The sequence below is a fragment of the Diachasma alloeum genome, unplaced genomic scaffold (assembly GCF_001412515.2).
Source record: "Diachasma alloeum isolate Michigan unplaced genomic scaffold, Dall2.0 Dall_scaffold_00212, whole genome shotgun sequence".
Taxonomy (NCBI): Eukaryota; Metazoa; Arthropoda; class Insecta; order Hymenoptera; family Braconidae; genus Diachasma; species Diachasma alloeum.
In genome coordinates this window covers 1,496,328-1,520,447 of record NW_021680377.1, presented here as the reverse complement: position 1 = coordinate 1,520,447, position 24,120 = coordinate 1,496,328, and the positions used below count along the sequence as shown (strand labels likewise).

The 24,120-nt window shown below is 40.8% G+C and overlaps 4 protein-coding genes across 6 annotated transcripts; 3 read left to right on the top strand and 1 right to left on the bottom strand.

Moving 5' to 3' along the window:
* The first annotated feature begins 2,043 nt into the window (after positions 1–2,043).
* On the top strand, positions 2,044–5,082 carry LOC107036944 (radial spoke head protein 4 homolog A). The gene is made up of 11 exons (XM_015255213.1): positions 2,044–2,162; positions 2,264–2,450; positions 2,551–2,750; positions 2,812–2,911; positions 3,030–3,230; positions 3,332–3,454; positions 3,541–3,712; positions 3,830–3,981; positions 4,387–4,634; positions 4,714–4,904; positions 5,000–5,082. Exons 1-11 carry the CDS (start codon positions 2,044–2,046, stop codon positions 5,080–5,082), a joined length of 1,776 nt encoding a protein of 591 aa, XP_015110699.1.
* Positions 5,083–5,787: 705 nt separating this feature from the next.
* On the top strand, positions 5,788–7,270 carry LOC107036908 (flavin reductase (NADPH)). The gene is made up of 5 exons (XM_015255159.2): positions 5,788–5,989; positions 6,149–6,313; positions 6,462–6,683; positions 6,774–6,936; positions 7,016–7,270. The coding sequence occupies exons 1-4, from the start codon at positions 5,917–5,919 to the stop codon at positions 6,920–6,922; spliced, it is 609 nt and encodes a 202-aa protein (XP_015110645.1). The 5' UTR covers positions 5,788–5,916; the 3' UTR covers positions 6,923–6,936; positions 7,016–7,270.
* On the bottom strand, positions 6,986–8,492 carry LOC107036883 (N-alpha-acetyltransferase 80). 3 transcript variants are annotated; one of them, XM_029126028.1, is made up of 5 exons: positions 8,422–8,490; positions 8,180–8,334; positions 7,651–7,764; positions 7,434–7,564; positions 6,986–7,371 (listed from the first exon to the last, which is right to left on the bottom strand). In XM_029126028.1, the coding sequence occupies exons 2-5, from the start codon at positions 8,218–8,220 to the stop codon at positions 7,001–7,003; spliced, it is 657 nt and encodes a 218-aa protein (XP_028981861.1). In that variant the 5' UTR covers positions 8,221–8,334; positions 8,422–8,490; the 3' UTR covers positions 6,986–7,000. The 3 variants fall into 3 exon arrangements, with proteins under 3 accessions (XP_028981861.1, XP_028981862.1, XP_015110598.1); XM_029126029.1 differs by lacking the exon at positions 8,180–8,334 and having other exon boundaries at positions 8,422–8,492; XM_015255112.2 differs by lacking the exon at positions 8,422–8,490 and having other exon boundaries at positions 8,180–8,408.
* Positions 8,493–9,351: 859 nt separating this feature from the next.
* Positions 9,352–23,904, top strand: LOC107036913 (homeobox protein Nkx-2.4). Its single transcript, XM_015255166.1, has 4 exons — positions 9,352–11,019; positions 12,188–12,480; positions 17,880–17,966; positions 22,699–23,904. Exons 1-4 carry the CDS (start codon positions 10,275–10,277, stop codon positions 23,035–23,037), a joined length of 1,464 nt encoding a protein of 487 aa, XP_015110652.1. The 5' UTR covers positions 9,352–10,274; the 3' UTR covers positions 23,038–23,904.
* The last annotated feature ends 216 nt before the right edge of the window (positions 23,905–24,120 follow it).

Below are 24,120 nucleotides of genomic sequence, written 5' to 3'. Positions count from 1 at the left end.
AAAACCATAACTGCCATTTTTTAATTCCTACACTATTTTTCTCCAAGTCTCAAACATCAACCCCTTAAAATTGTTCAACAGAAACCTCAATGAAAAATCGCAATAATGTCATCATGAATTACTTACCAGAATCGTCGGCGCATTTTGAAACCGTGCTCCTCCCACGAAGAAATTAATCTCTAGAAAAATTCGTTCCACTCCCGAAAATACAGTTCAATATTCCCATAAAATCACGATGAAAACCAGAATACCAAGTCAATCACAATGGAACATTAAACTCGATTCCAAGTTGATGAAAAACTAGAAGAGGAATTGAACCTCAAGCGCGTGATGTGTAAAAGAGACCCGGGTCGTCTCCTGATGGATACTGAAAAGTCCAACGGAGAAGAGTCAACTCGAGGAGGAACGACGCTTCACTTCCTATGAAAGAGGTTCAAGGGAGGGGAGAAGTCCATTCATTGGGGCGCATACGCCCCCGCAACCATAAATAGGAAATAAAACGAAAATACTTTATTGGATTTCTCGAAAATTTAACAAAATAAAAAATTTTCTCACACATTCACAAAAAAAAAATGAAACTAAATAACCGGGTTGAGCAGAAAAACATCAGAGAATTGAATGAATGCAATTCATTGTATTCAATCAAATAGAATGACTAATGACTAATATTATTTCTGAATAAATGGAGCTATAATGAATAATTTAATTCAATAATAATTTCCATTTTGAAATTCAATCACTGTGCATGCCCTCAAGTATTCATTCACCGTGACGCCAGAATTGCGCATTATTATACAATCAAATGCGTCATACAATGCCAATTACCCAAAAACAGTGCATTTGCAATCCGACAAAAGAGGAACTCTTTTTTTTTCAACTCTTCATTTTACGCATTTGGTGATGCATCCCGCCGCTATATTCGAGAAACGTATACAGTGGATATAGGGGTTCGGGATATGTTGGGGCCTTTAGTGGAATCAGCCCCGCCGGTGGTGCTTTCAACGTATTGTCCTGGTCGTACTGGTTTTCATAACGACCGCTTGGACTTGTATTGTTTGCACGGTGATACGCCATCTACACCGGGTAATTAATAAACCGTACTGACATGTACCAGTGGATTATGTTTATTACTACATGTTGGAGGAATTATAGAGTTTATTTGTGTTAATTACCAGTGAAAATAAATTAACCAATAGTTTCATTCCATCAGTTATTTTTATACATTATTAAATTAGGTGATGAAATGACACGATATAATAAATACATTGCGGGGGTGGGATAGCAAGAGGAAATGGGCAACGTCCTCGAGACCACTCTGCGCGTCCCATTTAGAAAACCCGATTAGAGAAGTGTAACCAGGATGTGCGGAGAAGCGATAAAACGATTTGGTTGACGCGCGTGTTTGCCGGAGCTTTCATTCTTATATCTTTCATTCCCACATTCCATTAACCGATTCACCCGTATACTCTCCCCTCCTCCCTTCTCCCCCCTCGCCCCACAATCATGTCATTATACCTCTTTCGAGCATCTGTGTTATCAGTCACCAATCATCCTGTGGCTTCCTCTCGGTTTTCAATTTTTGAGAAAGAGCAAAGTAAGAGATGTCTCATTGAAAACCTGGGCCCGATGAAAAACTCTGGTAAAAAACCTCTTTTGCTCCAATAATTTGTGAAAAAACTATTATTATTGATGAAGAAAACACAAACATCTTATCGACAGTTTAATTTTAAGCGTTTCGACAGGCATTTTTAGCCTACCGAGGCATCGTTAATTTAATTGGGTCGCCTCGATAAGTCCATGACAGACTACGTTACACAGCGATTCGATAGCCCGAAAGCCATGACCGGATGTAGATCGGGGAGACATTTTCGGGTGCAAGAGGAAAAAGGTTGTGAATGAAAGACAAATGAGATACGAGAAAATAGTTTACGTCAAATCTCAATTTTTTTTTTCACTTTTTATAATACGATAACTCGATGGACATTTGAGATTAGTTAATGAAGATTGTCAAGTGATTTAAGGGGAGAATCGATCGGTTTCATAATGGCTTACTCGTATGACATTGATGAAGCTCCTGTACCAAAATTGCCATCAATTCAGCATGATGTTCAGAGGGGGAAGATGTTTCTTATGAAGCATAGCAGCGAATCTGGAGATTGTCTGTGCGTTTATTTAATTTTATTCATTATTTATGATTACGATTAGTAGAATAATAATTCAACACAATCAATTTTCACCGAGTTACATTGACACTGTTTCCCAGATACGATCATTTATCAGAATTGCTGGGGAAAATTTTATCAGAAAGGCCGAAGAATGCAGTGGACCTATTTGAGCGTTACAGTAAAGAATTAAAAGAGGAGAGACTGAGAATAAAATCAAATCTCCACGATCTCTACCTTCCACCAGCCGAGTACAGCGAGGCGGAAAAGCTTATTAAACTTTTCCAAGTATTTTATTTTCCTTTTTAATTCGAGACCTGACAAAGCCTGATTAAAGCCAGAGTGAGGAGGTTTATGAATGTATAAATAATGCGTGTACTTTGGCCAGATAGTGAGGCAGGAGGATGAGAATCATGTAAATGAGGTGGACGATGGGGATGAGAGTGAGACCGAGAGAATTCCACCCGATTTGATGGATTTATTTTATTATTTGGAGCAGATTGATGTTGGTTTTCCCAAGTCTGAAGTTGTTCTGCTGAATTTGAGTATTAGAATGCTCATGAGAGAACATCCGATCGTCAATGTGAGGTAAATGAAAGGAAAATAGTCGTATTAGAATTTTCTTTGTCAACCAATGATTTTTCCATAGATTCTGGGGTAAAATACTTGGAAAACCCCTCAATTATAATGTAGTGGAGGCAGAATTGACCCAAGAAGAGGTTTCACGTCGTCGTCTTCAAGTGAGCACTGTTAAAAATAATTGGCAAAGAAAAAGTTGATGATAGCTCTTTCTCCATGCCATGGTGCTGCAGCACTTTACTTCCTTCTCACTTTTTTCGATTCTTCACTTTCGTCAAGAGCGATGAGGGCAATGAGGGTGATGAGGAGGAGGTAAAGACTATCAATGAGAGAGATGAAAGAGACGTTGAGGATTCCGGTGCGAATGTTAGTAGAGAGGATTATGGGGATGAAAGGAGCACTTTAGAATCCGCGTTTTCAGTGTTGGAGGGCAGTGACGAGAAGCTCTTCATTCCGAGTGAAGTTATTGGAACTGGAGTAAATAAAAAAGTAAATTTAGAAATGGAAATAAAAGCGAGTTTATCAATTCAACAATTAATTTCAATTAATTCATATCCTTTGGTTACCGCGTTACTTATTATTCATCACAGGTTTACTTCGTTTGTAACTCACCAGGATACGATTGCTGGGTGGAGCTACCCCCCGTTACACCGGAACAAATTATCATCTCGAGAAAAATTCTACGCCATTTCACTGGGTGCCTAGAGACTCCCGTAAAATAAATAAATTAATTGTCAATGTGTTATGAACACATGAATGGCGTGGCAGCTTGAAACTCAATGGAATTCAATTTTCCTAGATTCACACGTTTCCGGCATTCCCCGGTAATGAAAAGAATTATTTGAGGGCACAAATTGCAAGAATCACTGCAACCACTTCAGTCTCACCAATTGGATATTTTACATTTGGCAAGGGTGAAGAACAGAATGGCGAGGAGGAGGAGGAGGAGGAGGAGGAGGAGGATGAAAATGGTTTTTATCCTATTTTTATTCCTTTGACAATTAATAATAATTCAACTGAGGAATGTAAAAGTTTAGACGTACACCACTTGCATAAATAAAATTGTCCGGTTGATTAAATTCTTCAAGGTGGAGACATATCAGTGAACTCTCATTACGATCCCCTCCCCACGAAAGAATTGACAGATCCATCCCTATCCAACTGGTGTCACCATGTCGATTACATTCTCGAGCAGGGCCGAACTGTCTGGTGGAATTCAGAGAGCGAAGAGCAGCCTGAGGTGAATCAACACGTGAAATTAAAGTCATGAATTATTCATAGCCAATTAAATCTGTTTCGGAGTTTTCCGCTGTCACGACTCACGTTTTTATTCAATTGCGTAATATGAAATGAGCAATTTATTTTTTCACTATTTCTTCCCACCTAAATGTGTAAGAGAACAAAATTCATGTGGGAATAAACTGCAAATATTATAGTAATGAAATATCTACTAAATTTCAACATTCCAGCTAAAATATCTCGAGAGTTATCGCACGTTTCGTGGAAAAAAGTTGAAAAATAGCATCAACTTTCCAATTCGTCATAGGAAGTTGATTAGATTTTCCTCATCATAGAAGGGAATAATTGAATTTCTCAACATTTTCCAATTTCGGACGTTGCAAATGTTTCACTTTCAATTACTCAGGAAGAAACAGAGGCGGAAGAGGAAGAATCTGACGAAGATGAAGACGAAGAGGGGGAAGGGGAAAACGAGGGGAAAGGGATTAAAAAGGAAATAGGTCCTTCCCTACTGACGCCTCTATCCGAAGACATTTTGATTGACACAATTCCACCTTGGACGGCTCGCTTGTCCTCAAAAATCCAACAAGACACGGCCATCGCTATTGTGAGGTCCAACCTTTGGCCGGGAGCTGTTGGATTTGCCAAGGACAAGTAAAAACAGCTCGTAAAATTTCTTCCACCCCCCCCCCTCCTAGGAATTCTCGACTTTACAACTGTGTTAATTGTTCAGAAAATTTGGGAATTTTTACGTGGGGACTGGACATAAATTCGCAACTCGGAGTTACGCCCCTCCGGTGATGCCAGCGGTGGAAGAGCATTACAAGCTTGGCCCTGAGATCATGGAGATGATGGAGCCGAGCTTCGAGGCGGAAGAGGCTTATCGGATCGCCCACTTACCACCCACGAAAATATCTGATGCGGGTGAACTTTCATTCATTATTTCTCATTGTCAGTCGATGAGCGAAGGCTCATTTCCAGTTTTCTGCTAAAATAAAATTGTTCTATTTCAGTATTAGATGAACAGGAAGAGGAGGAGGATGATGAAGAGGGAGAGAAAGAACAAGAGGAGGATGTGGACGAAGATTCTTTAAATAATTAAACTAATTTTAAACTTTCAGAATTTTTTAATTAAAAAAAAACAAACTGAATGTTTCTAACAATTACATAATAAAGGCGGAGGAATAAATAAATCCATTTCTTTATTCAAAAGACAAGCGAACAAGCGAAATGAAAATTTAAACAATTATTACGAAAATTGTTATCATTGGCTGATTTTAAATTCCCTCAGATGTCAGCACCTGCCGACCCGGGGTCATTTAAAGATCCGATCAATTAGCCCCTCATGCATAGATATTCCAAATTTTTATTTTTTTCCTCATTGAAGTAGTTTTGAAGAAAATTGCGAGCTAATAAAAAACATTTGCTAGTTAGTACTTTTTTTAAAATAAATTTTTGAAAAATCACCCCTGAAAAAAAAGGCGTTATCCCCCCTATTTCATTATTTCCAAAAAATTTTATCACCAATCGGTAGCAAATTGTTTGAAGATTTTTGCGAGTTAAGAAAAAATCGTCAATACACTCCTATGATTAAAAGTACTAACTAGCAAATGTTTTTTATTAGCTCGCAATTTTCTTCAAAACTACTTCAATGAGGAAAAAAATAAAAATTTGGAATATCTATNACTAACTAGCAAATGTTTTTTATTAGCTCGCAATTTTCTTCAAAACTACTTCAATGAGGAAAAAACTAAAAATTTGGAATATCTATAGATGAGGGGCTAATTGATCGGATCTCATTTAAACTCCTCTTGATTACTGCCGGCATGAATCAGCTGTTTCTCCATAATGCGTCGTTATCAAATGTTCCATTGATTTAGTCAAACAAGTGAGGTAATTCGAGAGAAGCCTGCACCTGCTACGTGGTAATAAAAAGATGAAGAAAGTTGTGATATTCGGCTCCACCGGGATGACCGGTCTCTGCGCCCTTGAGCACGCTCTTAAAAAAGGTGATAACAACAGCTGGCTAAACTAATTATGAATAAGTGAAAATTCCCCATGTTTTAATGGTTTTCGATTGAACGATGTCGCCGAGTTTTTCCTTCATAATCGACCCGTTGGTTAATGATGTGAGTAATGACCGGACTTTTCATCATGGTCTCTCGCAGGTCTTCAGGTGCGAGTGTTCGTGCGTGACGAATCAAAAATTCCGGATCATTTGAGGGGAAAAGTTGAGGCGGTTGTCGGTGATGTCAAAAACGCTGAGGAAGTTGAGAATGCTGTTGCTGGTCAGGAGGGTGTAGTTGTGGTCCTGGGAACTCGAAATGACTTGAGTAAAATGACTTTTTTTTAAATATTTTTTTTTTTTTGCTAATTGTAGCGGCTTATTTATATTTTCTCGCTGAATTGTTCAAACAAGTCGAATGTCATTGCTAATGGCGATAATATATGCAGTTAAACTCATTTTATCATATCTTCAAGGTCCAACGACAGTGATGTCTGACGGCCTGAAAAACATCATCACAGCGATGAAGAGCAATAGTATGGAAGTCATATCTGTCTGCTTATCAGCATTCCTCTTTTATCAACCTGAGAAAGTGCCAGCTATTTTCAAGGACATCAATGCTGATCACGAGCGAATGTTCAAGGCGTTGAAGGAGAGCGGATTGAAGTGGATCGCTGTTTTGCCACCTCATATTGCAGGTAGATGACAGATCCATTACTGTCGGATCTAATTTATGTCAAGAAGAAGAAGAAGAATTTGCCAAACACAAATTGTCTCAATATTTGCAGATTCGCCATGTGGAAAGGTGTTAATAAAATACGACGAATCCCCTGGCCGTGTGGTTTCCAAGCACGACCTTGGCAAATTCCTAGTCGACAGCTTGGACCAGCCAGAGCATCACCAGAAAGTCTGTGGTATTACCACCACATCCGCTTGAAATAGTGGCTCAAGGTAATCAATCATCAATTCGTGTTTTAAAAAAATATATGTATTTCACGGATAATTTTTAACAATGCTATAAACGTTTCAGCATGTGAGTTCTTCCAGGGTATAGTAGCACTGTTTGCGGCACAATAAACCGATTCCTGGGCATTGGTGGTGGTGGTGGTGGCGGTGCTGGTGCTGGTGCTGGCGCTGCAGTCGAAAATTTAGACAATAAATTTGTTTTTTTGAATGGCAGTTGTGGGTGTTGTGGAGGCACTCGATCCCAACCCGCCATTATATCCGCAGTTTCACAGATCTTGTATCCGTTTTTAGAATAAAATTGTTCTTGACCTTTCGTTGAGAGGAATGAATTCTTTATTCCCTTCTTGGACATGAGTTCTCCAGCTGCTTGCAGAAGCTTTGAGCCAAGACCTTGAGACCTGTGTTCACGATCAATGACAACTGCAATGAGATCGGAAAATTAGTAATTGAAAAATGTGATTTGACAACATTGAGATATTTACAAGTTTCCATGAAGCAACTGTCTTCTTGAGAGGGCATCCTGGACATTCTGCAGTGACCGATGACTCTGTCGTCTTTGAGAAGAATCAAGTTGATCGGGAAATTATCACATGATGCTTCAAGAGTTCGTAATCTACATGACGATAAAAAACACTGGCAATGGGTGACATTTTTGCACGTTTTTTTTTTGAGAAATAAATTTGTTGTTATATGGTATACCGTCTGCGCTCGCTGGCAGGCCACTGTGAGTTGATGAGTCTGGAGGTTTCCTTGAGCAAATCGGGACGCTCGTGCATTGGTACGATAGTATATGAACTCGGGTTCACCATCTCCCTAATAGGATGTTAAAAATATTTAATTCTATTCAATGAAGAATATCTCAGCACATCGATATTCTCCATCCAGGAATAAACTAATCTCACATCATGAATACCATTCTCCCCAAACCGAAAATAGCTATATTCTTGAATGAGAAAAACATGTGAATTGGATGGTAAAATGAAAAAACTTTCAATTTACAAAAAAAATTCGCATATTTGAATTGAATATATTATTTTTTCGTGAGTCATTTCCATTGAATTCAATAGCTTAGTGACAAAAAGGCGTATTAGCGTACGAAATCCACACCAGTTACGCCCCCTCGTCATGAAGGTGGCCAAGTTATTATGACAGATTCAACTGTCACCAGTGGCATTGATGAGTGGAATAAAAAGGCCAATTATAAGTGTTAAATTATAAAATTATTTACAAAATTGTGTCAATCCCACTGGATAGAATGCCCAATCTCATTCCAATGATTCCACGAAATAATGAATTATTATAAATATTATTTCACACAAATTCAAGTGATCGCAAGCGGTTAAGTTTATCGCACCCCAACTGCTCTATTTAGTCCAATACCCACTGTAAAAACCAACAAACGATAAATCACACAAATTTAACTTTCATATGCTATATGCGCGGGGAATTTCTCAAGTTACGAGGTCTCACCAAAAAACAGAGCAATGTGCTTTGGGCGAAGTCTTTGACGTCTATTTCTGTCATAATTACAGAGGAACCTGTCGCGGGTACTGAAAATGGAAAATCATACCGCATACCTCCTCTCGTCTCGAGCTATTGATTCTAATAATCGCTAAAAGGTGGAGTTATTATATAATACATGTCATCGTACCCATATGCGATACATTATCCACTTGTAATAATTGTTGATTCGTTCAACCCTCCAGCGATCACAACTAAGCAACCAAGAGATCTACCTTATTTTTGGAGGATCACAGTCCCAATCGGTAAGACAGATTTTCCATAAATTCAATGCACAATAACTTCCTTCTATATATATATATAAATTTTTTTTTTTAATGAATCTATTCATATTAATAACCTCGTACCTCTTCTGAATATTTAATATTCTCAATAATATTGCTTCTCATACTCCGCCCTCCCCCTCGACTCACTAATTACCCTGCCGCCTGTAACTTTCACCGGCCAAGTATATCTCACGACATCGCGCATCCGTCTCGTCTCACGTGCCACAAAAATATTTCTCCCGCAGTGGTAATTTTCAGGTGGGCTGTACCAGTTCTGGGTGGCCATGGCATCATCCGCGTCCTCACTGTTCACCCCTTCCTGCACGTCCATCCCGATAGGCTCAGTGAGGCCTGCACACTGCAGGCGAACGCCAATAGCATTTGTGCTTCCCCCGCCACCTCTTAAACGCCAGAGCCAATAGTCTGCACTTAGTCGGGTGATTGGTGCACCGCAGCCAATGGTGGGGTGCCTCCCGTCGTCTCTCAGCCGTCCCTCCTCACCCCCTGCTGGAGCCCCCCTCCATTGAAAACTCGTATAGGCCTCTCACATGCAAAAGGGGACATCTCATCACGACTCTTGGTACCAGGCACTTCTCCGTAGTGGGTACTCCACTCATCGTGTCGTGCTACGGGTATAACGCGGGAGAGGTGAAACTGGTGTGTAGGCCCCATCGGTCGAACAAGCGAGGCGAGGAGCCGTGGCAAGGGCGAAACCTTGGTCGAGTGGGTCTAAGCGGCCGTGAGGACCTCTCCAGGAACCCAACAGTCCTCTCCATTCATTCATCCATCCATCCATCCAGCCAGCCAGCCAGCCAGCCATCCATCCAAACCCAACGGTGGCGGCCTAAGCCCATCCATCCGCATCCTATCCATAGAAAGCTCGGGTGCTCCTCTCTACGGAGAGTGAGTGGATCCTCGGTGAAGGTGGAGGCGAAGAGAGTTGAGTGGTACATCTACCCATCGTCTATCGAGCAGAGTCCAAGGACTCAAAGACCCACTGGGTGATTTCAGTCGGCCGTCGGCCGGCTCTGCCGGCCACTACCTCCACAAACAAATATCCAGTATCTCCACCACCCACGTGTTATATTATATTTCATTTCTTATCATTTCACGCTGTTTTCATCTGCCATAACTACCGTGTTCCGTGATCGTGTCAAGTGTTTATTGTCCTGTTTGATTGATTGTTGTTGCGAAATATGGCATCTAGACTGATGTCTTTAATCATCACAACACTCGATGACACAATGGTGACTTCACCGTTTGCCTTTGACATCCATCAGTGAGGATTTATCCAGTTCTGGTTTTTAGGTTTGTTCAGTGAAATGTGGAACATGGTGCAAAATTGTTTTCATTATCGTGATTGGTGATTTTGTGAAGGATGTTTTTGCACAACTTTCATAATAGTCCATGAGACAAGATGTCAGTGTTCAGTACTGCGCGTCGACTTGTCTGAAGAGATAAGTTGGTTTTTTTTTTCAAACCAGATCATTATAAGCCGCGACACTGAAGTACCTGGACGAAGTGAAATTCGCCGAGATGAGCGGCGGTAGTGGTGGAGCCAGTGGAGCAAGTCAGGGAAGCAACAATGCCACAAGCTATCATCAGCATCAGCAGCAACAACAGCAGCAGCAACAGCAGCAGCAGCAGCAGAACCAAATGGAACAGACTGGTCTTCTGCCAGATCTCAATGGTGTCGATCTTGCGATGAGTTTATCCCCCAAACAGCACGCATCGCATGTACCAGGTGGTGGTGGTGCTCATACGACACCCTTCAGTGTCACCGATATTTTATCACCAATCGAAGAGTCTTATCGTAAACTCGAGCTAGCAGCTGCCGCGGCAGCCGTCGGCGTCGGTGTTGGCGTTGGCGTTGGCGTTGTCTCCCATCCACAGGGATCACCCTACACCAACACATGTGGCGCCAGGGTGGGTAACACTGGTAGCTCGAGTGCGAGCAGTGGAAGTCCACCCCTTCACGGCGGTTCGACTCCTGGGGGCAGTACACCAGGTCCCGTCAGCGGAGCCAACGGCAGTAGCACCGGAGCGTCTATTGGCAATGGCGGAGGTATGAGTGCTATGGGCAATCCGTATGCCACCATGCAGCTTACGTCACAGTATCAGTACTGCACCGCGGAATTATCACCTTATCATCATGGTGGTCCTGGGGTTGGTGGGGGTGCTCATACGGGATCAGATCCCATGAGATCACATGCTGTATCGTCGCATCATCACCCGTGGTATGCACCAGCTCCACCCACTACCAATGATCCGAGATTTGCCAGTGAGTATAATTTGTGTTTTGTATTCCCCCCCCCCCCCGTAAAATCATCGTTTGAGCTAATTTTGAAAATGATTTTGGTTTTGTGTCGTTATTGGTATATTATATATAGAAAGCGTTAAACATGACAAAACACCAAAACTTCAATATTCTGGTAATCCCCCAAAAATAAGACAAATGTTTTGACATTTCCCTGAACACTATATTGCTTCCCGCAACCAAGTGCCATTGAGACGCCTAAAAAGATGGGAAAGAGGTAGCCTCTCCACATAAGGGACAGTTAAGGTTTCGGGTCGGTTTCATCTTTCACTGTCCACAGACATTCGAAAGAATATCCGTCAAGGCATGCCGTCGCTCTTATGTCAATACCTTTCTGAGCTATAGCTTCACAATCCCCGTTGGAAAATCTTCAGCGTCTTTGGCTCAGACACGAAATGCACACGTCTTTCACGTCCGAATTGGGTATCGATTTGCTGACGCGTGGCGAGTGGACAAAATCGGGGATTTCAGTTAAACAAATACAGACGTGAGCTCTTCCGTTATTGTACATACATCTCCCATCGGATCGAACAATTTCGCCGTGGAAAATCCACCGAGAGTGTTAACAAAAGAGAAAAAAAAATTTCACAATATTTTCAATTTCATTTACATCAGACATGTCAAAAGGGGTAAATGTTTCCTTTTCAAAAGAAGATGTTGTATCCCTGCACCTCAAGTATTTTTTTTTCTCCCATGCTTTTTTGAGAACCTGACTCGTGTGGTGCACTGTGATTATAATAATTCAGATTCCCGTCGGACCTCCCGTGTGCAGTCATGACACTGCATATTTCATTTTCTTAGAACATTGGGTGTTCGGACCCACCTCTAGAATGAATTTGACATGTCTTAGACGATGACGAGGGGTGCCTTGTCTCAGTAGCTTGAACCTGATGCTTTGAGGCTCGAGTTACATTTGATTCATCATCATCATCTTTATTTTGTTTTCAACGCCTATAATAGCCGCTCCAAGAGTCAAGAATGTTCTCACATGATGGATGAGAAGAATGAGGCAAAACCAAAATTATGAATCGATCGCTTTGCCCAAATTGAGTCTTTTATCATATTGTTGAGCGTGCCTTGATATGCAAAAGTAATAATGAATGTTTTCGCTTGCAAAAAATATGTTATGCAGTATCGAGGCTGATGGGTGCAGCTGGGGGTGGTAATATGGCTGGATGTTCAGTTGGCCAGTCAATGGCCGACGTTGGTAAATCATCGGGTATGGGCGTTGGCGTTGGAGTTGGTGTTGGTGTTGGTATGGGTGTTGGTGCTATGCAATTCCCTCTGGCACAGAGAAGAAAACGACGTGTACTATTCACACAGGCACAGGTTTACGAGCTTGAGAGGCGGTTCAAGCAGCAAAAGTACCTCAGCGCGCCTGAGCGAGAGCATCTTGCCTCGCTCATTCATCTGACACCCACCCAGGTAAGACATTACACGGAATTTATTATTTTATTTGAGCCCAGGGCTCTTTCATCTCATCAAGCAAGCCCTCCCGTTGCCAATTACTACACACGACCATTTGCACAAAGTATCACAAAGACCATGAGAATTTAGATATAATAGACACCTATGCTGGCACAATGCTGCAGGGATTGTCAGTGTTCAAAGGTTCTTGAACTGTGTGTAGTCAGCAATATTAGGTAATACGATAGGTTTGAGGACTAACCCCTCTTCTGGCGTCAAGGATCAATTACTGCCGGCTGGATTAATTGCCGGCCGGCGGGGTGGGAGTAGCACGGCTACAGGTATGTGGAATCCATCATCAGACGGATGTACAGACAGATGTATCAAACTAATTCGATCCATCTATAATCGTAACTTATTCCCATCAAATCACCGATGATGATCAATTATAATTGAAGCTTTATTGAAGCTTTCATTCTGACGACGGAATCCGACGAAATAATTGTCCAGCCACTCATTGCTCGCATCCTGGGGTCTCCCCCATATCGCGTCTGTCTCGTGTCTGAGGCATCATCACATCATGTCTGACTCGCCTGCTCATGCTGGGATGAAATATACCGCTCGACATTTTGCTTTTCCGCACTATACTACGAACAAGACCCAAATGATTGCAATCAGGGAGAATTCTTGATAACGAGCCATCACGAAAAGATGCGTTGATGAATAGGGATAGGGAGTGAGACTCAACTTCAGCAATCAAACTTCCGGGAAGAAATAGAGAGCCAAACGAGACCCTTGGACGTGTGTTATAATATAGCCTTTCTATGGACCAATATCCCTCTTGGAAGCACTCAAAGTAGTGCATTCGTTGTCAGTCAGTAGAAGAAAGGGGGAGCAACAAATATATACCTTATTTCTGTATCGCAAATTTATCGAGATAAATAAGTCGGTGCGCGCATACGTATAGTTCTATCTATAACTGATGAAGGTTGGAAAAGTGAAATGAGAATGGAAAATGGAGTGGAGGGAGAAGTGGAAAACTCGAGGCAAGCACAGTTGGAGGATCGTCTTTGAATTAATGAGCCGTGTCGATGTAACGGATCTCATCGAGGAGTCAATGTGAAGTATCTATCCTTCACTCGAATGTACTTCACCCTGGTACCTCTTACTCTCTCTCTCTCGCTCCCTCTCGTGTTCAAGATTTCAAAATGTGAATTCATTTTCATGGAGAGTAAACTAATACAATTTTTCGTAAACGGATCGTTTTATTGTGAAAAGTGTTAATAATTTCATTAATATTGAATAACACGTGCGATCAATCAAAAGGTGACAAATGGCTCCGGGACGTACGCGCGATTTCTCCCTCTCATCCATTTGGTCCGGAAGGCCTGATATCACGGTACACAGATGCCTCCCTCCATTTTGTCGTCGCGCATTGTTACTTCTAAGTGCAGTATCCCATTGTTACTGGCCAGCCACTCCTCGTATTGTTAACGTAGTTGTTATTATTATCGCTACTGTTGCACGAAACGACAGAGAGTGGTGACGTGCGCGCGCGCATGCCAGAGACAGGGGGTTCGGGTAAAAGCAGAAGAGACAGAATAAAAAGGAGAGAAAAAAAATTTTTGTACAGGGTAGCACTGCTCTGTCATTGGCTGAAAAGCCAGCTGCTCTTCGAGTGGGGCATTAGAGGGAAATTATACCGCCAGAGTAATTTTCATCCCTTTTTTATATTTTTTTGTTTTAATAGAATAAAGTATGCAAGTATGTTCTGTCGATATTTTTATTTATTCCAAAATTCAATTTTTTTTTTATTCCATTTTGCACTAGGTAACGATGGAGTATAATCTGGCAACTTTTCAAAACAAATTAATAAAAAAGTCAGCAATAAAATCGAAATGATTTAGCTTTTCAAAAATCTTTTATTCCCATCAATTGAGTGAAAATTTCATGGCGAAAAGGATGAAGAATGAGAAACGAGGGTGAGGATAGGCTGTGCACACAACATTATTTTTCTATAGAGCAAGAGAGAAGGGGGGAGAGAGAGACTTTGGGAAAAAGAGTATATATAGAAAAGGGACTGTATGGAAGTGCAGAAGCTGCGGCTAAAACGGATATGGAATATACTCCTTTTGCGATCATCGTGCACACGAGGATAATAATCATAGTAATGGGTTTGCCTACCACCGAACCCCTTGTATATATACTCCCTTGGCCTTTGCCGATTCAAAAACCCCTGGAGGTAACGACGGCACGAATCTTTTCTCCCTCAACGTTCATGTCGATCAAATGTTTAAACTTCAATTTGAATATGTTTTCCCTTTCATTCATTCCATTTTCACCTTTTCCTCATTTTTCTCCTCCAAGTGAAAATAAATCTTTGTGGTTATTGACACTCAATTGTTATTATTTTCCAATGGGGAAAATTGTCTACATCAGAGAAAATCATGGCAAATTTTCCTCCATTTTTCTTCCCTTCGTGTTTCTCAAACCAAGTGAAAGAGAAGTGAATGACAACAAAACTATGCAAAAATGCTCATTGAAGTTACATATGCAGAAGGGTGCATACATTGCAACCGCAAACAGGAGGAATTTCCCCGAGGGGCTCGTCTTTTGGCGCCTCAGCGGCATTTCCCAGTCAAGGTAAACGAGAAAAAAACCCCTAAAGCAAAGGAAGCAAAAAGGAAATCCCTGCAAAAGCTCAAGCTCAAAGAGTTTCCCTTAACGCTGAGTTGTTCATAGTTACGCTCCAAGATATTAAGGCACTGGGCGAGTAAGACGCTGATGAATGAAAGCATTCTCCTGAATTACATTAGAGGAAAAAATTCGTGTAACTAATCCGTAAGTCATTCCCGTCCAGTGGAGCGACTTTGAAATAACAAAAGCCAGGCGGGCGGGATGGGGAAGAGAAAAAACAGTATTGTGTTTGCGAGTTGGCTATGTGGAAAAGGCCCGAGACCACTTTGCTCAGTCAACACGACTCAATTAGTCTCGATAATCAAGATACGTCAATATTAATTAATAATAACTTGAAAATTGTTGACATTGAATTTTTCAATAAATTTAAATTGATGAAAAAAACATTTGTTTTGGATTGAATGACAATTGTCTCGGTAGACTAGTCAAGTCACAACAGACATCCCCTTGATCATCATTAATGTGTGGCAAGTTGGGTGCCGCCGCACCATGGCATGGTGGCGGAGTTAAATTGCCCGAAGGCAGAGTATATATCGAGGGGGAGAAAGAAGGCTAAACCACTGATGGTAAACCATTACTAGCCCAAAGTGCGAACAAACTTAACGACGTTTGAGTTGACTCGATCAAAATCCATCAGTTTGGAGGAAAATTTATGGATGTACGCCACTTTCTCCCTCTGCTGGTGCTGGGACACTCCCCCGCGCGCACTTGTCATCTCAAGAGGTGAAACACTAGGTGATAGCATTGATTAACGAGCGGAATAATTTATCGACAGGCCTGTTGTCCTCGTTAGCAATCATGAGGTATTAATTTGACCCGCCAGGTGGTAAATTAGGGGGACTACAAATGCTAGTCAGTCAGCCGTGTAATTTTAACGAATTTAATGGTCTATTAGTGCATCGGCTAAATTTCTCTCTTTCTTGGCAACTGATGCGCAGGTAGAATGAACGCTGGTTTCGTTTGTCCATTACCTGCGCCAAGAGTTAATCGAAAGTTAAGAGTCTTGTGGAGGTAGATTGGAGACGTATGAATGCTCCGGTGAACTTTGTCAATATTTATTTTGGCCTTTTAAGAAATTTGTGGGCAGTGAGAGTGACTTTGGATGAATCATTCTATCATTTTTTCCAACATTATTCAATTGCAAATTCTCTCTTCAAATTTCAACTCATTTTTTTTTTGATACGTGTCTTTTCATATGTTTTCCTATCGCCGCCTGCTGATCAAATTGTCCTGTTGAATCTCTCAATATTGAGGCCCAGATCTCCCACCTTATTTCTCATCTGTTATGTTTGCACTTAAGTAAACGAGAGGAAACGTTACAGTTGGTCTTCCCTTGAAAAAACAAAAATTTATCCGCAGAGAGAGAAAAGGTCTGAGCAGGGCACTGACCAAATAACGATAATTCCATCAATTCTCACTTCCTCCAAAAATAAATTTTGCACTTTTCTCTCTGTCAGGGATGAAACATATGTCTCTACTTGTATTGAAGAAGTCGTCAATTTTCAACGCACTCGTAATTTTGAATCTTGATGCGTAATCCAGAACATATGTGACGAGTTTTCGGGAGGCAAAGGATTGCTCATGAAGCGTGGGTGCTCGTAAAATTCGAATGATTAAAGGAGGGCCGTTTAACCGGGCCGGACGTGCTCATATGCCCTTTGGTTTTTTTTTTTTTCATTGGGTTAGTGGGGGTTCTTGAGATCCAGGATTCAGACAATGGGGCTCGGCACAGGGGCCAGAAAAAAATGCGAGTTGCAGCCACTTCAGAAAACCCGCCAACATATGGAACCCCTGAGGGGGTTACCATTTTTTAAATTTCATTTTTTTACAAGGGAAAAATGAACAATTGTATTTATAAATACGTGGATTTGCGATATATTTCTTCTCAAGTAGATCTCTCTCGCAGTTGTCATTTAATATTAGACAAAAAATTAAGAAATCACTCTCAGCATTTTGGTTTTTAATATTGAATGCAATAATAGAAGTACGATTGTCTTTCCCGTCAACTCCCATGGAGCACCTAAAAGCGGATGCATTTACACCCATTGTACTCTTCCTCACGTAATGTTGGATTATAACGCCGCCCTGTCATAAGCAGATGCTGATCCGATTCCCTGTCCACACGGTAGACCTCCCTAATCGCGTTCAATTGCCGTAAAAGCGGTTTTGAGCAATCGACAGGGCTTCATCCATGAGCCCAAAAAATCGGAAAAAAAATACCCTGCCATACACAGTGGGTTCGAAAAAAATACAAACTGAACTTGTTGAGCCCTGCTGGTCCTTCATTTTTTCACTCTTTTCCGATACTCGACAAAACAAAGAGCTAAAAGTTATGAAAATTTTCATTCAAAAGTTGGTGCGGTTTAACTGAAAAATCTGAAATTGCTGGAATTATTCAACTTGACGTTTTATTTAAGGGGCAAAAATAACATTGGAAAATCCAGACGTTTAGCGATGGATTACGTGACTTGAGGAGGGCGTTATAACGCGGCTGATGCTTGTCAGAAACGTCAGTCCTACAAAAACAACGTGATTCTTACCTGGGAACCGAATTCCAGGTCGCAATAGTCAAATCATTTCCACTAGAAAATGTGAGAAAACTAGAAATTTCACATTTGTTTCTCACATTCACAGTTTCACGAGTAAAATATTTTCTCATTTTTTTTCTCTCCAAGCTGGTTCCGCAGTTACACCAATTAATAATTGTTTTTTTATTCCAGGTCAAAATCTGGTTTCAAAATCACCGATACAAATGCAAAAGACAAGCGAAAGAGAAGGCCATGGCAGAACAGAATGCCCAGAATCAGGTAAAAAATACATTTTTATTCAATTCTCCTCTTGCTATATCATTTCAAAAGTCTATTTTTACATTTTTTTTTATCATGGAATAAAAGTTTTCTCAGCGTGAAAATCGAATATCGGAACACATTATCCTCCGATGAGAATAAAAATTTCCAAGTGCCATATGCATCAGCACGTCTCCAGTAGATCCCGCATAATCATGCGCTTTCCATATCCCAAATAAAAGAAAAAAATCTGTCAGCGAGAATTCGTCAATAAAAAGCTCTCCATGAAAATCACAACACAAAACAGCCGTGAAACATTAATGCGCCATTAAAGTGATGCACCAAATGAGGGGTAAAAATCTGATAATGATCAGAAACGTTTGAATGCATTTTATTTGTATCGAAAAAGTGTCGCGTTTTGATCGTTCAGGGGGTATTAAGGAAAGGAAAAAAATATATATATATGCCGATCCATTGAAATGGCAGGAAAAAGGTATCTTGCGACCGATCGTAACGCTGGGGCCCCCATAATTTACTTGTTAGTCCTCTAAACACTATTTTGCCTCGGGGTAAAAAAGAGAAAATAGCCGGCCCTTTCTAATAGAAGGAATAATACAACCTCGATTACAATTCGTCTACCGGACGCCTTTGTTTACGCCGCACGGCACGGTTTATCTTGATCGTGACCAACGATACGTGCAATTGCCGATCTCCGCCTCAGTCGGAGTGGGCGGTTCGTTTTGGGAGAGGGGGAGAACAATTGTAAACATTTACACCCTTGTTATTGTAGCTCAACTTCAGGTAATTGAGTTAAACAAATCGAAGGAGACAGAGAGAGAACAATGTTTTTGAGGGGTGCAGTGGAATTTTTTGCTCTTTGATTGGCTTGAGTGGTGTTGCCATCAGATGTTCATCCATGAAACTTGCAACGTCTCGGAAATATTCAAAAATCCAGAAACAAATGGACGCGGAACGATGATAGTGGCGCACGTTTCGCGTTAATTCACATATTTTTCACTCAATTTTTTTTTTCCCTTTCTTTTACCTCTCGCTTTTACTCCCGACTTTTTCCCGCTCTCTTGGTGCGCAGCAGTAGAAGGTTAAAAAAAAAGTTGGAAAAAAAATCTCAAGCGTTGTGCGAGGCAAGCGAGCACGAACGAACGGTAACTTGACGTTGTACCGAGCAGAGAAAGAGAGAAGGATCCAGAGGACTTTTGTCGCGAGAGGGTGGGCGATGTGGGGGGTGAGGAAACTGCCTCTCGAGAGAGCCTACGCCATCTTGCTGCGGGTACAGTCACGCGCAACAACTGACAACACTTTAAGATTGTCATTATTTTCCAATTTCATTATTATTATTCTTTTAATCACTTCTTGAATAGTTTTCGATTGAAATTTATAATTTTCAAAACATCAATTTATGATATTTCAATTTTTAAACATTTCTCATTTATCTCTGGGAAAAAAATGATTATTTGATTTCTATATGAAATATGATGATTGCAATCTCTTATCATCACGATGATTCCGGCGGATATGAAACCCGCGGCCACCCGTTTGAAGTGACTAAAGTGGTTGTGACGCGTGTGGTGTGACGCGTGACGCGCGCGCCCCGTACGAAAACTCCAGCCGTCACATATATAACGTTTAACGTAATCATCATCACTTTGTCAGGAGGTGTCAAGTGCATTTACAGATTCATACATACTTACGTGACCGATCTCGTGCTACTGCCCATTAACTCGTCAATGTATTTTCCTCTGTCTAATAGTTTTTTTACTGATAATGAGTGGATGAAAAATTCACCATGTTTTTCTAAATGAGAGAATATATTATTCAATTTTTCTGGAAGGGGAGAAAAATCGAGGTATTTACTTTGGAATAAATCAAGATGAAGAATTGCAGAGAAAATTGCACGAAATTGCAAGGAATTGTACAAAAAATTGGAGGAAAAAATGGATAAATTGTGAAAATTTTTCGAAAGTACATGGCACTCAAGGCCTTGGTTACAAGTCAGTTGTTATTAGAGCGCACGGCGGGAGCGTTGAGATCGAAGAGGAATGTCATGTACTTGATGTTGATACAGCTGAGTGGTCCACCGGGTTTCCATACAGGTACGAGCATTCCCCGTCTACTAGCTTCTGTTTGGCATACCGTTGCGGGTCCGACGGCAATTCCTCTGATCCTGAACGAAAAATAAGAGAAAAAAAAAATGAAAAATATACGTTTGTTGGATGGATGACGGTAGCTATTCCCTACTTAAGATATTCATAATGAGACGAATCGCTCGTATACTTGAACGAGACAATCTCTATATCTTACGTGTATTTCTCTTCTGTATAGATTTTATGTACCCGAGCGCCCACGTTCTGTTTACTCTGCACACTCGCTGCCATGGGGAAAACGTTTCTCCTGCTCTTTATTTTTTTCGTCTTCGTCTCTTTGCCATTGGGAATCTTGGGTGATTCAATATTCCAAGCGTTTTGTAAATCTTGGGAGACTATACGGTAGCGCTGATTTGAATAAAAATGTTTGGAAAATTTATTTCCAATACGCTCCCTCTTTTATATTTTTAAATTCACTGAAAATTGACCAACGATTGGTTTAATCCTGTAAACCTTTCGTATTGTATGCAATTGCAATGAATTGGTTTTTCCATCATCAAGTATCTCTTGAAATGAAAAAGCTAGTCGATGGATCCCGAAATATCACTTCCACTAACCGTTTTATTCCATTAAAAATTATTTACTCATGTTTATTTTACCATTTGTACGGCATCCTATGGATTATTAAAATTGTCCGATTTAAATGGATTTTTTCCACTGGCTGGCAATTGAAATACTATTTTTGTTTTATATATCAACTGAGACTCGGAAAAATCTGTATTGAGCAATATTCATCGTGTCAACATGTATCGAAATCCCGGGATTTAACATTCAGGGGCGGGGTTGCATACTTTTCGAATGTATGCAAATATATTGAACTCTTTGAACATCCCCGGAATTGCTCTTCACGATTTTGGTATCAATATCCCGAGTCGAATAATTGGACCTGACAAGTTCTACTTAGGTCTTTCCGTTCAGAACTGGGTAGGTCTTGGGAAGCCTCTTCCCAAGTGCTTCCGAGACCTTTCTACCTCTGGTTATGTCCCATTTCAGCACTCGTTAGGTGAAAGCAGGACTTGTATTCAGACTTTCCAAATCCATGCCGTTCTCTGTAATTCTATGGGCTTATATTAAATCCGGGTTCATATCCCTGTTTACGCATGCGTCATTGAAATAAAAAATGCAATTATTGTTTTTTTTATCTCGAAAATCGACATTTCACGAGAGGGCGGAGAGGAGACGCATTATGTATGCAGAGGCTTGAAATTTTTACTCAACAAGGGGAGCAGGCTGCAGAATCTATTCTAGCCACCCTTGTCCCTCCGCTTGCATGCGTTTTCTAAATAAAAAATGAAATTGTTAACAAATCTGACCCTTGTTCCAAGGGCAAATGAAAATTTTTTATTTTGACATTTCTGGCGCCTGTGAGGGTGTCATTGGCATTAGAGGAGTCAATAAATACGGAATCAACATTCACTTGGCGAAAAAATTCGATTTTGGCGAAAGTCGACTTTTCCCCTGGAAAAACCGAAAATCTGACCCTTTGGCTCCGGGTGAAAAAAAATTTTTTTCAGTTTTCATTTTTTCCACATACTTTTGATAGTTCTGAATAGCTTGTCGCTTAAATAGTTGGAATCAACGTTCACCCGGCTAAAAAATTCGATTTTGGCGAAAATCCACTTGCCCCGGAAAACCCGAAAATCTGACCCTTTGGCTGGGGCCAAAAAAAACGGTTTCTCAGTTTTCACTTTTTCCACATACTTTTGACAGTTCTGACTAGCCCGGCGCTTAAATAGTTGGAATCAACGTTCACCCGGCTAAAAAATTCGATTTTGGCGAAAATCCACTTGCCCCGGAAAACCCGAAAATCTGACCCTTTGGCGGGGGCCAAAAAAAACGGTTTCTCAGTTTTCACTTTTTCCACATACTTTTGAGAGTTCTGACTAGCCCGTCGCTTAAATAGTCGGAATCAACGTTCACCCGGCTAAAAAATTTGATTTTGACACAAGACGACTTTCCTCCTGGAAAAACCGACAATCTGACCCTTTGACTTCAGGTGAAAAAATTCTTTCATTTCGACATTTGTCGCGCCTCGGGGGGTTTCATTAGCATCAGAATTGTTAGAAAATACAGAATCAATCTTCACTTGGCGAAAATCGACCCACGTGAAAATGAAAATTTTTTTTTCGTCTTTTCACCTCCGAGGGTTTCATTGGCATCAGGGGGTCAATAAATACAGAATCAATGTTCACTATTTTTTAATTAAACACCGCCTGCAAACGGGGAGATGAGGGTGGCTAAAATATATTTCGGAACCCTGTCTCCTCGTTGGCTACAAATTTCAACCCTCCGGATAACATGCCTTGCCCTCCAACCCCCCGGTAGCATAGAGGAGGACTTGTCAGGACCGAAAAGAACTGAGGATTCGAAAGGTCTCCGTAAAAGTACGTCGCAGAACTGATTAGGACTTACGAGGTCAATCTAGGTCTGGAGAGATGTTGAAAGTCCTGTGTACGTCCAATCAGAACCGAATCCTTGACTCGGGTAACGGATATGAATTTTGCTATTCCATGTTTGTATTTCACATTCAATGAAATGATGAGAATAATAAAAAAACAATTCATCTGTATTATTGATGAATGAAATTTCAGAGCGCGAGTTCTCCCCGACGTGTGGCAGTGCCGGTCCTCGTGAAAGATGGCAAACCATGTGGAAGTGGAGGGGGCGGCGGTAATGAGGGGAGCCGTGGCGGTCCAAGTGCGGCCTTGGCGAGTCCAGCGCCTCACATGACCGCAGCATCGAGTCCCCACGGAACTCATCACGGTGCAAGTGTCTCCCATCACTCATTAGCGGGTGTTAGTCATGTTATGTCGTCCAGTCAGAGCCTCCAGCACTGTTCGTACACGAGAACGGGTGGACAACAGGCGATGCAGCAACAACAGCAGGCCCAATGTGGTGCTTATCTGCCGTTACAGGGTAGGGCCTGGTAGTGCGCGCCATCCGCGGCAGGGGCAGCGGCCTACGCTAATCCCTCCGTCGCCGGCCCGTGGGCCCTCGCCGCGGATCCAACTGCATGGTACACTATTCCCGATGAAAGCCCTTGAAATTAAATTTTAAATCGATCGAATTTTCTCGTTGAGTGAATGGACATTTTTTTACGATACCTCGACACAACTACAATTACATCAATTTATTATTGATATTGGTAATGGCGTCAAATTCCCTCAGACTTTAATAGTTTCTGCTGAATATTTCGCTATTGTATTCACTCAACGACAAATTTCTCCCAAACAGTGTACATAATTTGAATATAATAGAATAGAATTTTTCTGTAAGAAAAATTGTAAAAAATTGTCACGCCATGCCACGGAGGGACTCGATTTACAAGAACATGATTCAAATATTTGACAACTCCTCAAAGAATCTGTGATAATTTTGGGTCAAAGTTTCTTCCCAAAAGTCGAGAATAGGAAATTCCTATTGAAGGCATCGGACAACAATCTTGAGCCAACAACTTACCCAGTGACAAAAATTGAGATATAAAATTTAAATGTGTACATAAATCCTCGTTTTTCCGCACGAAAATTGGGTTAAATATTCTCAGATTTAATTTCCTCACCAATGATTTTGATTTTGAAGGGTGAGATATTATTATAAATAATGTAACGTTTTAGAAAGAAAATTATTATTGACATTAATATAAATAAAGGATTCAATTCAGCGACTGAATTGAATCAATTAAAAGCGACGAAAGCACACACAAAAAGTAATTGAAAGATAGTGGGTAGTTGATTTTGAGGGTGAACAAAGGATAAGATCAGTAGAGGTTATTATAAAATTTTGTAAATAATGAAGAAAAAAAGAGATATTAATAAAAACGATACTAATACAGTTTCGAATTGATTGAAAAAATATTCAAGGAGAGATACTTGATGACTTTTTTTTTGTTTATTCCTAATATCTGAAAGGTTCACGAGGGAAAAGACACGGTTCAAGTTCACCTTCACAATGCCAATAAAATTGAGAATGTTTCATTACATCTCTCACTGTTTTATATGGAATAGAGAGAAACG